At 49.7% G+C, this 14061-nt stretch overlaps 1 protein-coding gene across 2 annotated transcripts; it reads left to right on the forward strand.

Annotated features, from left to right (window-relative positions):
- The first annotated feature begins 741 nt into the window (after nt 1–741).
- Nucleotides 742–7131, forward strand: NCR1 (natural cytotoxicity triggering receptor 1). Of its 2 annotated transcripts, none has more exons than XM_023197373.3 (7): nt 742–1421; nt 1499–1534; nt 1723–2007; nt 3502–3780; nt 4264–4311; nt 6209–6259; nt 6722–7131. In XM_023197373.3, exons 1-7 carry the CDS (start codon nt 1388–1390, stop codon nt 6865–6867), a joined length of 879 nt encoding a protein of 292 aa, XP_023053141.1. In that variant the 5' UTR covers nt 742–1387; the 3' UTR covers nt 6868–7131. The 2 variants fall into 2 exon arrangements, with proteins under 2 accessions (XP_023053141.1, XP_023053142.1); XM_023197374.3 differs by having other exon boundaries at nt 6212–6259; nt 6722–7130.
- The last annotated feature ends 6930 nt before the right edge of the window (nt 7132–14061 follow it).

The raw sequence follows: 14061 nt of genomic DNA on the forward strand, positions 1-14061 counted from the left end.
TGCCTTTTAGTTTTTACTTCTTCTTTCTTTGGAAGCAGAAATTGGGCATAAGACAATGGGAGGGGTGGTCTCCTCCCTTAGGTGCACCAGCCCAGTCAGATCAACATCCAAAAAGACTGAGCCCTGAACAAAGAGTCCGGTTACCTTTTAAGCATTTCATGGGGCCGGAGGAGATCTGTGCACGGGGAAGCATATTACAGAAGCGAGAAACAAAGACAGTTATTCCATTGAGACATGCATTACATTCTTTCGTACTTTTCAAGGAAAAACATGCTTTGCGACTTGAGTTTATCTGCCTAGTGACCTTGCGGCTGCACAGCTGGAGAAACAGGGTCTTCACAATGCCTGCAAGGGAGAGATAAGGCTCACTAGCCACAGACAGAAAAACAGGCAGCTAATTTTTAAAGGATTCCACCTCTTTCTCTTCCTCAAGGGGAATTGGGTTTTCTTACATACAACTGAGCTTTTGCTATTAAGGAAGGAGACCACTACTCCTCCTGCTGCCCTTCTTCCCCAACCTTGCCTAGTTCACAAGACAGGAGGAGACAGAAAGCAAAAAGTTAGAAAGAAGCAAAAGTAAGATAAATAGCTGGACAACCTTGGCACCACCACCCGGCCCTAGGAGTTAAAAAAAGTAATAATAATAACATCAACCCCAACCTAAACTACTTGTGTTATCTGTAAACTCCAGACACTGTATGAAAAAAGCATTGTAAAACTTTTTGTTCTGTTACCTGATGCATGTAGCCCCCAGTCACGTTTCCCATGCTTGCTTGATTTATCACGACCCTTTCACGTGGACCCCTTAGAGTTGTAAGCCTTTAAAAAGGCCAAGAATTTCTTTTTTTGAGGAGCTCGGCTCTTAAGACGTGAGTCTGCCGAGGCTCCCAGCCAAATAAAAAAACCTCTTCTTTCTTTAATCCGGTGTCTGAGCAGTTTTGTCTGCGGCTCATCCTGCGACACTTCTTTAATTTCTTTTCATTCCTGTTCTAGTATCTCACTGTGAAATTCCCCGTGTTTTTATACGATTCTCAGGGGGTTTCCTCTGAGCGTCATTAGGCCTGACTTCTCACGGTCAGCTGTGGGTACCACCTTCACATTGCAGAATTGAGAAGTTGACCCAGAAATGCATTTCGGGCTGAGCAGACAAGTGTCAGAGGAGCTGGCTAGACCACAGACGTGTCAGAGGGACCATGGCCTTTCCGTAGGCTCATAGGTGGAGGTGGAGGTGGAGGGGGAGTTGTGAACGTTCTAATGAAAAAAGTCAACATGAAAGCTTCCTGGCGATGGGCGCTGGGGCTCACTCACCACTTCCTGTGCATCTCCCTGGCCCGCTGGGCTCAGTCCCCACCCCGCTGCTCAGCACTCGGCCTGCGGAATCTGAGCAATGCCTTCCACGCTCCGTGCCCTGCTCTGCGTCGGTGAGTTCTTGCATGGAAGGGAAATGGGATCAGGGTGTGCCTGGGAGGCAACGGATCTCATTACTCCCGTCTTCCAGGGCTGTGTCTGAGCCAGAGGATCAGCGCCCCGAAGCGTGAGTCCTTCCTTCAAAGCCCAGGGTCACTCTTTCGGGTTCAGGCCAAGCACCCTCCACCCAAGCATGGCTGGGGAGAGGGGGCGGGGTGCTGGCTTCCCAGGAGGGCCTGGGGCCAGCAGCAGGGTGGAGCCTACGGTTGGGGGGACGGGGCTCAGCTGGAACTCCAGCCTCTGATTCCTTTCCAGAGACTCTCCCAAAACCGATCATCAGGGCCAAATCCACTTACATGGTTCCAAAGGAAAAGCAAGCGACCCTCTGTTGCCAGGGAAATTATGGAGCTGTTGAATACCAGCTGCATTTTGAAGGAAGTGTTTTTGCCGTGGAGAGACCAAATCCCCCTGAACAGATTAACGAAGTCAAATTCCACATCCCGGACATGAACTCCCGCAAGGCAGGGCAATACAGCTGCGTCTATCGGGTTGGGGAGCTCTGGTCAGAGCCCAGCAACTTGCTGGATCTGGTGGTAACAGGTAAACTATCCGGTTCTCTAACTGGAGAGTGAGCTCAGTCTGCATCCGGGAAGGAGCATCATCTATGAACTCTTCCAAGCCCCACTCAGACACTGCTTGTCTCGGTAGGAGGTTGGAGGAGGGGTGATCCCCGTCACAATCTCGGCCTACGAGGCGTTGTCTGCAGACAGTGTCTCTGTGTCCTGCGAGCAGATGTGTCCTCGGTCAAGTTCTCCAAGACACAGATTCTGAGATAGATATTTGTGTACAGGGGTATGACTGAGGAATGTCCTCAAAAACAACGCCTGTGGGCCAGGCGCAGTGGCTTACACTTTGCTTCCCTCACCCACCACAGGTGGTGGAGTTTTTTTGCTTGTTTTCAGACGGAGTTTCACTCTTGTCACCCAGGTTGGAGTGCAATGGTGCAGTCTCCCATCACTGCAACTTCCACCTCCTGGGTTCAAGTGATTCTCCAGCCTCAGCTTCCCAAGTAGCTGGGATTACAGGCGCCCACCACCACACCAATTTTTGTATTTTTGGTAGAGACAGGGTTTCTTTTTTTTTTTTTTTTTGAGACGGAGTCTTGCTCTGTCGCCCAGGCTAGAGTGCAGTGGCTGGATCTCAGCTCACTGCAAGCTCCGCCTCCCGGGTTCACGCCATTCTCCTGCCTCAGCCTCCCGAGTAGCTGGGACTACAGGCGCCGCCACCTCGCCCGGCTAGTTTTTTGTAGTTTTTAGTAGAGACGGGGTTTCACCGTGTTAGTCAGGATGGTCTCGATCTCCTGACCTCGTGATCCGCCCGCCTCAGCCTCCCAAAGTGCTGGGATTACAGGTGTGAGCCGTCGCGCCCAGCCAGGTGGTGTTTTTCTAAAAAACAAAATTTAGCTTTTTTTTTTTTTTTTTTTTGAGATAGTCTCGCTGCAGTACAGTGGTGCAATCTCAGCTCACTGCAACCTCTGCCTCCCGGATTCAAGCAATTCTCCTGCCTCAGCCTCCCAAGTAGTTGGGATTACAGGCATAGGCCACCACACCCCACTAATTTTTGCATTTTTAGTAGAGACGGCGTTTCACCATGTTGGCCAGGCTGGTCTCAAACTCCTGACCCAGGAGGTCGAGGCTTCAGTGAGCCAAGATAGTGCCGTGGCACTCCAGCCTGGGGAACAGAGCAAGACCCTGTACCATTTTAAAAAATGGTTTAGATGGTAAATCTTCTATTGTGTGTATTTGACCAAAATAATACTAATTTAAAAAAAAAAAAAAAAAAAGCTGGCTGCCAGGCATGGTGGTGGGCCCCTGTAGTCCCAGCTACTCGGGAGGCTGAGGCAGGAGACCCGCTTGAACCCGGGAGGCGGAGGTCGCAGTGAGCCAAGATTGCATCGCTGCACTTCAGCTTGGGTGACAGAGTGAGACTCCGTCTCAAAAAAAACAAAAAACAAGAAAAGAAAGCAGAAAATATACAAATAGCTGGCTGCTCGTCTCTGAGTTTCTGGTGCGGGGGCCCCACCTTCTCTCACAGAAATGTATGACACACCCACCCTCTCGGTTCATCCTGGACCTGAAGTGACCTCAGGAGAGAAGGTGACCTTCTACTGCCGTCTAGACACTGCAACAAGCATGTTCTTACTGCTCAAGGAGGGAAGATCCAGAGACATACAGCGCAGACACGGGAAGGTCCAGGCGGAGTTCCCCATGGGCCCTGTGACCACAGCCCACGGAGGGACATACCGATGTTTTGGCTCCTATAACAACTATGCCTGGTCTTTCCCCAGTGAGCCAGTGACGCTCCTGGTCACAGGTGAGGAAATGCTCAGTTCCCCACAGCCCCCGCCGCCATGTCCTACCTGGAGCCCTAAGGGATGCCCGGAGAGTGATGGGGACGGTGTCCAAGGGACGTCCACTCCCCGGGAGCCCAGTTGGTCATGTGAGGAAGCACACCAGAAGCAGGAAGGAGGGGGGAGCAGAGAAAGGATTGGCAAGGCGGGCGGATCACGAGGTCAGGAGTTCGAGACCAGCCTGGCCAAGACGGTGAAACCCCGTCTCTACTAAAAATACAAAAATTAACCAGACGGAGTGGCGGACACCTGTAGTCCCAGCTACTCAGGAGGCTGAGGCAGGAGAATCGCTTGAACCCAGGAGGCGGAGGTTGCAGTGAGCCGAGATCATACCACTGCACTGCAACCTGGGCAACACAGCAAGATTCCATCTCAAAAAAAAAAAAGAATGGCAAGACTGGAGGAAACCCAAAATCCTTACTTTTTTTCTTTATCTTCTTCTCCAGGCGACACTGAGAACACCAGCCTTGCACCTACAGACCCCATATTTCCTGGTGAGTAACTAGTCCTTCTAAGCTCAGAGGAGAGATCAGAGCCTTCCAATGACACTAAAAACATGGCATTCATTCAAAATATTCATCGAGGCCGGGAGCGGTGGCTCACGCCTGTAATCCCAGCACTTTGAGAGGCCGAGGTGGGCGGATTACTTGAGGCTAGGAGTTCAAGACCAGCCTGGCCAACATGGCGAAACCCCATCTCTACTAAAAATACAAAACTTAGCCAGGCATGGTGGTACTCACCTGTAATCCCAGCTACTTGGGAGGCTGAGGTAGGAGAATCGCTTGAACCAGGGAGGCAGAAGTTGCAGTGAGCTGAGATTGTGCCATTGCACCCCAGCCTGGGCAATAGAGAGAGACTCCGTCTCAAAAAAAAAAAAAGAAAATGAAAACGAAGAATAGCCGGGCGTGGTGGTGGTATGCACCTGTAATCCCAGCTACTCAGGAGAGAATCACTTGATCCTGGGAGGCAGAGGTTGCAGTGAGCCGAGATCGCGCCACTGCACTCCAGCCTGGGTCACAGAGCAAGACTTCATCTCACACACACACACAAAATATATATATATATATATATATATATATAACATACACTGTATATTATATATTATATATATAATACAGTGTATATTATATATATAATATTATATATATAGTGCATAGTATACAAGGTGAACTACACTGTAATAGTCAGCCAGGCAAATATCTTGACTTTGTGGCACTTAGATTCTAGCAGAAGGAAACAGACCATGGATCAATGTCAGGATAGCACATAGGAGGAAATGATGCTATGGAAGGAAAAGACAAAGTAGAACAGACTTACAGGGATTGAAATGGCAGGTAGCAGTATTAAATAGGCTTGTCCAGATGAACCTCACAGAGAAGAAGGCATCTGAACAAATGCGTTCAGACTTGAGTTAGTTACGTGGCTCTCAGGAGAAAGGAGGCTCCAGAGAGAGGAAATGGCCTCTGCCTGTGCCCTGGGGCAGGAAGATGACTGGGGTAATAAAATAATAACTATGAGGCCAGGAGGGTTGAAAATGATGTTTGGAAAATGACCGTGGAGATGGGATGGGGCCGGGGCTACACGGTTAGCACATTGAAAAAAATAGTGAGACTTTGAATTTGACTACGTGTGAGGGCAAAGAGGTAATGATGACTTAATGAGGAAAATGAGGCTTACATAAAAGACAGGGGCTGGGCCATGTGGTTCCCGCGTGTAATCCCAGCACTTTGAAAGGCAGAGGCGGGCGGATCACTTGAGGTCAGGAGATCAAGACCAGCCTGGCCAACACAGTGAAACCCCATCTCTACTACACATACAAATATTAGGTGGGCGTGGTGGCACACGCTGTAATTACAGCTACTCGGGGCTGAGGCAAGAGGATCGCTTAAACTCGGGAGGCTGAGGTTGCAGTGAGCTGAGATCGCACCATTACGCTCCAGCCTGGAAGGCCTGTAATCCCAGCCCTTTGGGAGGCCGAAGCAGGCAGGTCATCTGAGGTTGGGAGTTCGAGATCAGCCTGGCTGGCAAAACCCCATCTCTACTAAAAATATGAAAAAAAATTAGCCAGGTGTGGTGCCGTGTGCCTGTACTCCCAGCTACTCGGGAGGCTGGAACAGAGCGAGACTCTATCTCAAAAAACAAAACAAAACAAAAATAGAAGACATGACTGGTGCAAAGACACCTGCTCATGAGTTCTAGACTGGAATTCCTCCTCAGGTTTGTCCATCTGTGAACCCTTCTGCTTTACCTGCTGGATGAAGCTCCTGGGACCTGCAGGGTAGGGTAGGACCTTGCAAAACTGCAGAACGTCATGGGGTGGACCCAAGGGAAGGAGTGCGGGGGCGGAAGAGGTCAACATCATTCTCTTTTCTTCACTTCCCTTACTATCAGCAGACTCTTGGGACACCTGCCTTTTAACCACCGAGACGGGACTCCAGAAAGGTAAGTAGACTCCTGGGGCCACAGGCTCTGAAGGAAGGAGCTGGGTATAGAGTAATGACCTGGGAAGGAGATCGGGATGAACAGAACAAGAGGGTGTCCTTGGACAGGCGCAGTGGCTCACGCCTGTAACCTCAGCCCTTTGGGAGGCTGAGGCGGGCGGATCATCTGAGGTCAGGAGTTCGAGACTGGCCTGGCCAACATGGAGAAACTCCATCTCTACTAAAAATAGAAAAAAATTACCCGGGCGTGGTGGTGGGCACCTGTAGTCCCAGCTACTTGGGAGGCTGAGGCAGAAGAATCGCTTGAACCCAGGAAGTGGAGGTTGCAGTGAGCTGAGATCACACCACTGCACTCCAGCCTGGGCAACAAGACTGAGCCTCTGTGTAAAAAAAAAAAAAAAAAAAAAAAGAGGGTGTTCTTACATCCCTGTCAGCGATCACCCTGTTCTCCTGCTGCCCACAGACCTTGCCCTGTGGGACTACACTGCCCAGAATCTCCTTCGGATGGGCCTGGCCTTCCTGGTGCTGGTGGCTCTAGTGTGGCTCCTGGTTGAAGATTGGCTCAGCAGGAAGAGGACTAGAGAGCAAGCCAGCAGAGCTTCCACTTAGGAAGGCAGGAGAAGGTTGAACACAAAGACTCTTTGAAGAATGACCATGAGACGCAGCGGCCATGGGTGGAACTGAAAGCTGGTGTTGAGCCTCGGCGGCATGAGCTCTGCGTCAGACCCACTGAGGAGGGAGTCACTGCAGTGAATAGGGGACACTGGCATTCCATTTGTCAGAGCATCCCGGATGACGCAGAGGGTGGGAGAACTACATGCTAAATTTCTTTCTGGTTTTTTTTTTTTTGAGACAGAGCTTTGTTCCTGTTGCCCAGGCTGGAGTGCAATGGCGTGATTTTGGCTCACTGCAACCTCTACCTCTCCATCCCTTGGGCTCAAGCGATTCTCCTGCCTCAGCCTCCCGAGTAGCTGGGATTACAGGCATGCGCCACCATGCCTGGCTAATTTTGTATTTTTAGTAGAGACAGGGTTTCTCCCTGTTGGTCAGGTTGGTCTTGAACTCCTAATCTCAAGAGATCCCCCCGCCTCGGCCTCCCAAAGGGCTGGGATTACAGGCATGAGCTGCCGCACCCAGCCGCTGAATTTCTTTTGTAGACAAATCCTGTGGTCTCTTCTAGGCTCTAAGTATTTTTGTGCCACTTACTGCAAACCATACTTTTAACCACTCTGGTCTTTTCTGCAAAGATCTCTTCTTCTTTAACAGGATGGTCATGGAAATATTTGTTTCCTACTTTGGTCTTTCTTTCCTTTCTCTGCAGGAAGCCATTCAGAATAGTTAATAACCAATATAGAATCGGTCTGTATCGAATGGTTCAGGAGACATTGTGGCAACAACCAGTCGTAGAGTAGCAGCTTTATAAGTGAATCCTGCCAGGGGCGGTGGCTCATGCCCATAATCCCAACACTTTGGGAGACTGAGGTGGGCAGATCACCTGAGGTCAGGAGTTCGAGACCAGCCTGGCCAACACGATTAAACCTCATCTCTACTAAATACAAAAATTAGCCAGGTATGGTGGCGTGTTCCTGTAATCCCAGCTACTTGGGAGGCTGAGGCAGGAGAATAGCTTGAACCCGTGAGGCAGACGCTGCAGTGATCCAAGATTGCACCACTGTACTCCAGCCTGGGTGCCAGAGCAAGACTTTGTCTCAAAAAATAAATAAAAATACAAAAATTAGCCAGGCATGATGTGAGACATATCTGTGATCCCAGCTACTCAGGAGGCTGAGGCAGGAGAATCACTTGAACCCAGAAGGCAGACGTTGCAGTGAGCCGAGATCACACCACTGCACTCCATCCTGGGTGATGGAGCAAGACTGTCTCAAAAAAAAGAAAAGAAAAAAAAATAATAGTGAGTCCTGGCTGCATCCCAACCATGCCCCAATTCCTCCTACCCCAAAGCACCACAGAATTCCATCTTCTTTTTGTTTTTGTTTTTGTTTTGTTGGGATGGAGTTTCACTGCTGTTGCCCAGGATGGAGTGCAGTGGCGCGATCTCGGCTCACTGCCACCTCCACCTCCAGGGTTCAAGTGATTCTCCTGCCTCAGCCTCCTGAATAGCTGGGACTACAGGCATGCACCACCATGCCTGGTTAATTTTTGTATTTTTAGTAGAAATGAGGTTTCATCATGTTGGCCAGGCTGGTCTTGAACTCCTGACTTCAGGTGATCCACCAGCCTCGGCCTCCCAAAGTGCTGGAATTACAGGTGTGAGCCACCACGCCTGGCCACCGTTCTCTCTTCTTTATCCATACCTTGCCTTGTTCTTCAGGGCTCTGCATAGATACCATTTCCTCCAAGAGAGTTTCCATAACTCTGACTTCACACAAAGACAGCACTTTTTTGTTTGTTTGTTTTGAGACGGAGTCTCACTGTGTAGCCCCAGCTGGAGTGCAGAGGTTCAACCTCAGCTCACTGCAACCTTCGCCTCTGGGGCTCAAGCAATTCTCTTTCCTCAGCCTCCCAAGTAGCTGGGACTAGAGGCACGCGCCACCACACCCAGTTAATTTTTTGTGTGTTTTTAGAAGAGATAGGGTTTCATCGTGTTGCCCTGGGTGGTCTCGAACTCCTGAGCTCAGGTGATCACCCTGCCTTGGTCTCCCAAAGTGCTGGGATTACAGGTGTAAGCCACCATGCCTGGCCAAGACACTTTTCTCATCCCAAAGCACCTGCTAATTCCTTGTAACAGCACCTGAACCCTGATTTGGCAAGCATGTCCATTTTCCTGTCTCCGCCGTGAATGCGTGTCAATTGATCTATGTCATATTTAGCGGCTGCATTCACAGCTCTGGCAATTATAAAGGGGTTCTCAGGAAATATATGTCCAATGAAGGAATGTATATACGGGGCTGTGACACAGCCTGCAACTTGAGACTTCTCACTAGGGGCCTTTAAATGCTGTCTGGACACCACCATCGCTTTCCTCCCTGAGAACTTCTACTTATCAACCCATTTACATACTCACCACATGGGCCCCACACCCTCCCATTATTCTGGTGCCTCATGCCAGTCAAATTTATTCTCTAAATCTGATTTTTCCGTTAAATATCAACCTGGCCAACACGAGGAAACCCCGTCTCTACTAAAAATACAACATATTAGCCGGGCGCAGTGTCTCGCACCCGTAATCTCAGCTACTCGGAAGGCTGAGGCAGGAGAATCGCTTGAACCCGGGAGGTGGAGGTTGCGGTAAGCCGAGATCACACCACTGCACTCCAGCCTGGTAACAGAGCGAGACTCCGTCTCTAAATAAATAAACAAAGAGACAAACTGCTGACTTGCATATTTTTTCTTTACCCCAACTCATTCCTTACATGTAGACACCTGTCATCCCAGCTACTCAGAAGGCTGAGGCAGGAGAATCGCTTGAACCTGGGAGGTGGAGGTCGTGGTGAGCTGAGATAGCACCACTGCACTCCGGCCTGGTGACAAAGCAAGATTCCATCTCAAAAAAAAAAAAAAGTATAGGCTCAATCTTTTCAGTATTTGCTTTACTGGTTCAGCAAAAGCCAGGAAACACAACTTTGTGGTAATCCGAGTGTTATTCAACTGTATATGGTTTACTTTATTGTAAGTACTGGTGAACAGTGGTCAATAAATGGTTGTATATCCCTAATCAGAAAAAAAAAGACCCGAAGTATAGCAAACTGACGCCGATCTCATTTTGCAGGGATCCGCCTGCTCTCCCCTCTCCGAGAGTTTAATCCTGTGCTTAATAAACTGCTGCTGCTTTGCTAGGTGTGTGTATCACGACCCATGCTTTGTTCACACCACCAAGGACCCAGGACTTCACAGCTTCAGCTGGTAACAGGGGAAGCAGGGGTAAGGACATTTAAAACCTGCTTGTGTGTTAACCGTAATCACCATCGTGTAACACTGGATCCCCAGAAGTAACTCATCTTATAACTGAATACTTGTGTTTTTTTGTTGTTTTTTTTCTTTTTTTGAGATGAAGTCCCTCTCTCTCACTCAGGCTGGAGTTCTGTGGCACGATCTCGGCTCACTGCAACCTCTGCCTCCCGGGTTCAAGCAGTTCTCCTGCCTCAGCCTCCGCAGTAGCTGGGATTACAAGTGCATGCCACCACGCCCAGCTAAGTTTTGTATTTTTAATAGAAACAGGGTTTCTCCATGTTGGTTTCAAACTCCCGACCTCAGGTGATCCACCCACCCTGGACTCCCAAAGTGCGGGGATGACAGACAGGAGCCACCACACCCAGCTACTTGTGCCTTTTGACCAACATCTTCCTCCCCTGCCACGCCCAGCCCCTGGTAACCGCCACCTAGTCTTGCTTCTAGGAGATCAACCATTTTTTTTTTTTTTTGAGATGGAGTCTCGCTCTGCACACCCAGGCTGGAGTGCAGTGCTGCAATCTCAGATCACTGCAACCTCCGCTTCCCGGGTTCAAACGATTCTGTTTCAGCCTCCAGAGTAGCTGGGATTACTGAGCCACCGCGTCCAGCCAGAAGTCCCACTGCCACTGACCCTCACTGGTCCGTAGCTCTGGGGGCCACGTTCCCTAAGACATAACCCACACGGGCAGCCTTTGTTCTGACCTCTCACATGTGGGACCCACCTGCTGGAAACCGGCTTCTCTCCCCCACACTTCCTCTGAAGCTGTGTGAGACCAACCCTAATGAGCTTCCTGGAACACAGTGACCCCGCTCAGCCCTTCTCATCATTGCTTCTCCATCGTTTATTTCACACGTTGACCACTTCCTCCTCAAAGGAGTCACCTCGCCGGACTTCTCGGACACTTCTTGCGACTCGTTTTCTCACAGCCACGGCACCAACAGGTTTACAGGCGCCCCCACTGCCAGAACCAGTCCCAGCTACTCGGGAGGCTGAGGCAGGAGAATCGCTGGAACCCGGGAGGCAGAGGTTGCAATGAACCGAGATCGTGCCACTGCTCTCCAGCCTGGGTGACAGACTGAGAGTCCTCCTCAAAATTAAAAAAATATATTACAGTCTCTCTGTGTCGCCCAGGATGGAATGCATGCAGCAGTGAGAACATACGGATTTTGGTTTCCTACTCCTAGGTAACTTCACTTAGAATAATGGCCTGCAGCTCCATCCCAGTTGCTGCAAATGACATTATTTCCTTCCTTCTAATGGCTGAATAGTATTCCATGACGTATAGATACCACATTTTCTTTATCTGCTCCTTAGTCAATGGGCACTTCCATTGGTTCCACATCTTTGCAATTGTGAATTGTTCAGTCAGCCATTCTTTTTTTTTTTTGAGACGGAGTCTCGCTCTGTCACCCAGGCTGGAGTGCAGTGGCACCATCTCGGCTCACTGCAAGCTCTGCCTCCTGGGTTCACGCCATTCTCCTGCCTCAGCCTCCCGAGTAGCTGGGACTACAGGCGCCCACCACTGCACCTGGCTAATTTTTTGTATTTTTAGTAGAGATGGGGTTTCACCATGTTAACCAGGATGGTCTCGATCTCTTGACTTCTTGATCCTCTTGCCTCAGCCTCCCAAAGGAGCCAGCCATTCTTAACTTGGGGTGATTTTGTCCCCATGGGGACATCTGGCCATATCCCGAGAGCTTTTCGGTTGTCACGAGTTGCAGTGGGGGCAGGCTCAGGCTCGTGGTGTCTGCTGGGCAAAGTCCAGGTGTGCTGCTATGCATCATGTGGCACACAGGACAGTCCTAGCCACGGTCTGAATCAGTCCTGCCAAACTCCACATCCAAGCCCTAGCCCCGGGTGTGACTCTATTTGGACACAGGGCTTCTCAGAGGTAATTAATGCTGGCCAGACACCGTGGCTCACACCTGTAATCACAGCACTTCAGGAGTTCTGTGTTTATTACTTGTAAGTGGGTAAGAGCCCAGTGTGGCAGCTCACATGTGTAATCCCAGCACTTTGGGAGGCCAAGGCAATGGGATAACTTGAGGTCAGGAGTTCAAGACCCGCCTGGTCAATACAGCAAGACCCCATCTCTATAAAATATTTTAAAGTTAACCAGGCATGTTTGGCACGCACCTGTAATCCCAGCTACTTACTCAGGAGGCTCAGGTGGGAGGGTCACTTGACCCGGGAGTTCAAGGCTGCTGTGAGCTAACATTGCACCATGGCACTCCAACCTGGCTGTGAGCAACAGAGAAACACCACCATCTTGGGCGGGCGCGGTGGCTCACGCCTGTAATCCCAACACTTTGGGAGGCCGAGGCAGGTGGGTCACCTAAGGTCAGGAGTTTGAGACCAACCTGACCAACATGGTGAAACTCCATCTCTACTAAAAACATAAAAATTAACTGGGGGTGGTGGCAGGCACCCATAATCCCAGATACTTGGGAGGCTGAGGCATGAGAATCGCTTGAACTTGGGAGATGGAGGTTGCAGTGAGCTGAGATCACAGCACTGCACTCCAGCCTGGGCAACTGAGTGAGACCCTGTCCACCCCACCACCCCACCAAAAAAAAAAAAAAAACCTACCATCTTAAATAAAATCAAAATTTTAAGTAGATAAAATATTTAGGGGGAAAAAACTTCAATTAAATATGCAGCAATCTGACCCAGACGTTTTCACTCCCAGCCTCTACCTGCTATCTTTGTGTCTTTATTTTTAGCAAATTCTACACAGGAACCAAATTCTACATATGCCCACATAGAACCGTAAATGTTGACTCAGCGCCACCTGTCATCACTGGACCACTTCCTTTATTCACGCTGTGTCTCCACCACACTTCCCACTGACGTGAACTGTATCCCACTAAACAGTTACCCAAAGCCTGCATTACGACCAGCTGACTGTAGTCCTAAACACCATGGCGGTCTCAAGCATCTGAGATTTATCTTGAAAAGGGCTCACGAAAGACAGCAATGCTCAACAGCAAGATAAATGACAGCCTTCATGGTACCATTCAGTGCTGAAGCCACTCAACCTCCAGACTTGGGTTAGTAAAAAGAACTTTGTCACCCCAGTACTTTGGGAGGCCAAGGCAGGCAGGTCACCTGAGGTCAGGAATTCGAGACCAGCCTGGTTAACATGGGGAAACCTTGTCTCTACTAAAAATACAAAAATTAGCCAGGCGTGGTGGCATACACCTCTAGTCCCAGCTACTCAGGAGGCTGGAACAGAAGACTCACTTGAACCCAGGAGGTGGAGGCTGCAGTGAGCCAAGATCACACCACTGCACTTCAGCCTAGGAAACAGCGAGACAAAACTGTCATATTAGCTTTCAACCTAAAACATTAGCCATATGCCCTTTTTTTGTGCCTGGGACCATGATAACTTCCCCCACATCAATTTTTTTTTTTTTTTTTTTTTTTTTTTGAGACAGAGTTTCGCTCTTATTGCCCAGGCTGGAGTGTAATGGTGTGATCTCGGCTCACTGCAACCTCTGCCTCCCGGGTTCAAGCGATTCTCCTGCCTCAGACTCTCGAGTACCTGGGATTACTGGCATGCACCACCATGTCCAGCTAATTTTGTATTGTTAGTAGAGACGGGTTTCTCCATGTTGAGGCTGGTCTCGAACTCCCGACCTCAGGTGATCCACTCGCCTCGGCCTGCCAAAGTGCTGGAATCACAGGCGTGAGTCACTGCGCCCGGCCTGACAACTATTCATTCGTAAGGAAAATTTTGGAGTGGTTTCTATGCATTTTATATGAATAACCAAATACAGGGTGTGGAAAAGCTGTGTTTGCCATGGCAATGGGAAGCAGAGAGAACCGGGTAGGTGAGAGACAGAGACATATGTAGAGACTCCCAGAGACAGCCACACAGATTCACAGAG

Source organism: Piliocolobus tephrosceles, chromosome 21 (genome assembly GCF_002776525.5).
Source record: "Piliocolobus tephrosceles isolate RC106 chromosome 21, ASM277652v3, whole genome shotgun sequence".
Classification (NCBI taxonomy): domain Eukaryota; kingdom Metazoa; phylum Chordata; class Mammalia; order Primates; family Cercopithecidae; genus Piliocolobus; species Piliocolobus tephrosceles.

What these genes read in the sequence shown, in the direction of transcription:
- NCR1 (XM_023197373.3), top strand. Translation starts at nt 1,388, where the DNA reads ATGCCTTCCACGCTCCGTGCCCTGCTCTGCGTCG. An exon ending in GAGGATCAGCGCCCCGAAGC is followed by an intron (nt 1,535 to 1,722) that starts GTGAGTCCTTCC and finishes ATTCCTTTCCAG; the next exon opens with AGACTCTCCCAAAACCGATC. An exon ending in AGTGACGCTCCTGGTCACAG is followed by an intron (nt 3,781 to 4,263) that starts GTGAGGAAATGC and finishes CTTCTTCTCCAG; the next exon opens with GCGACACTGAGAACACCAGC.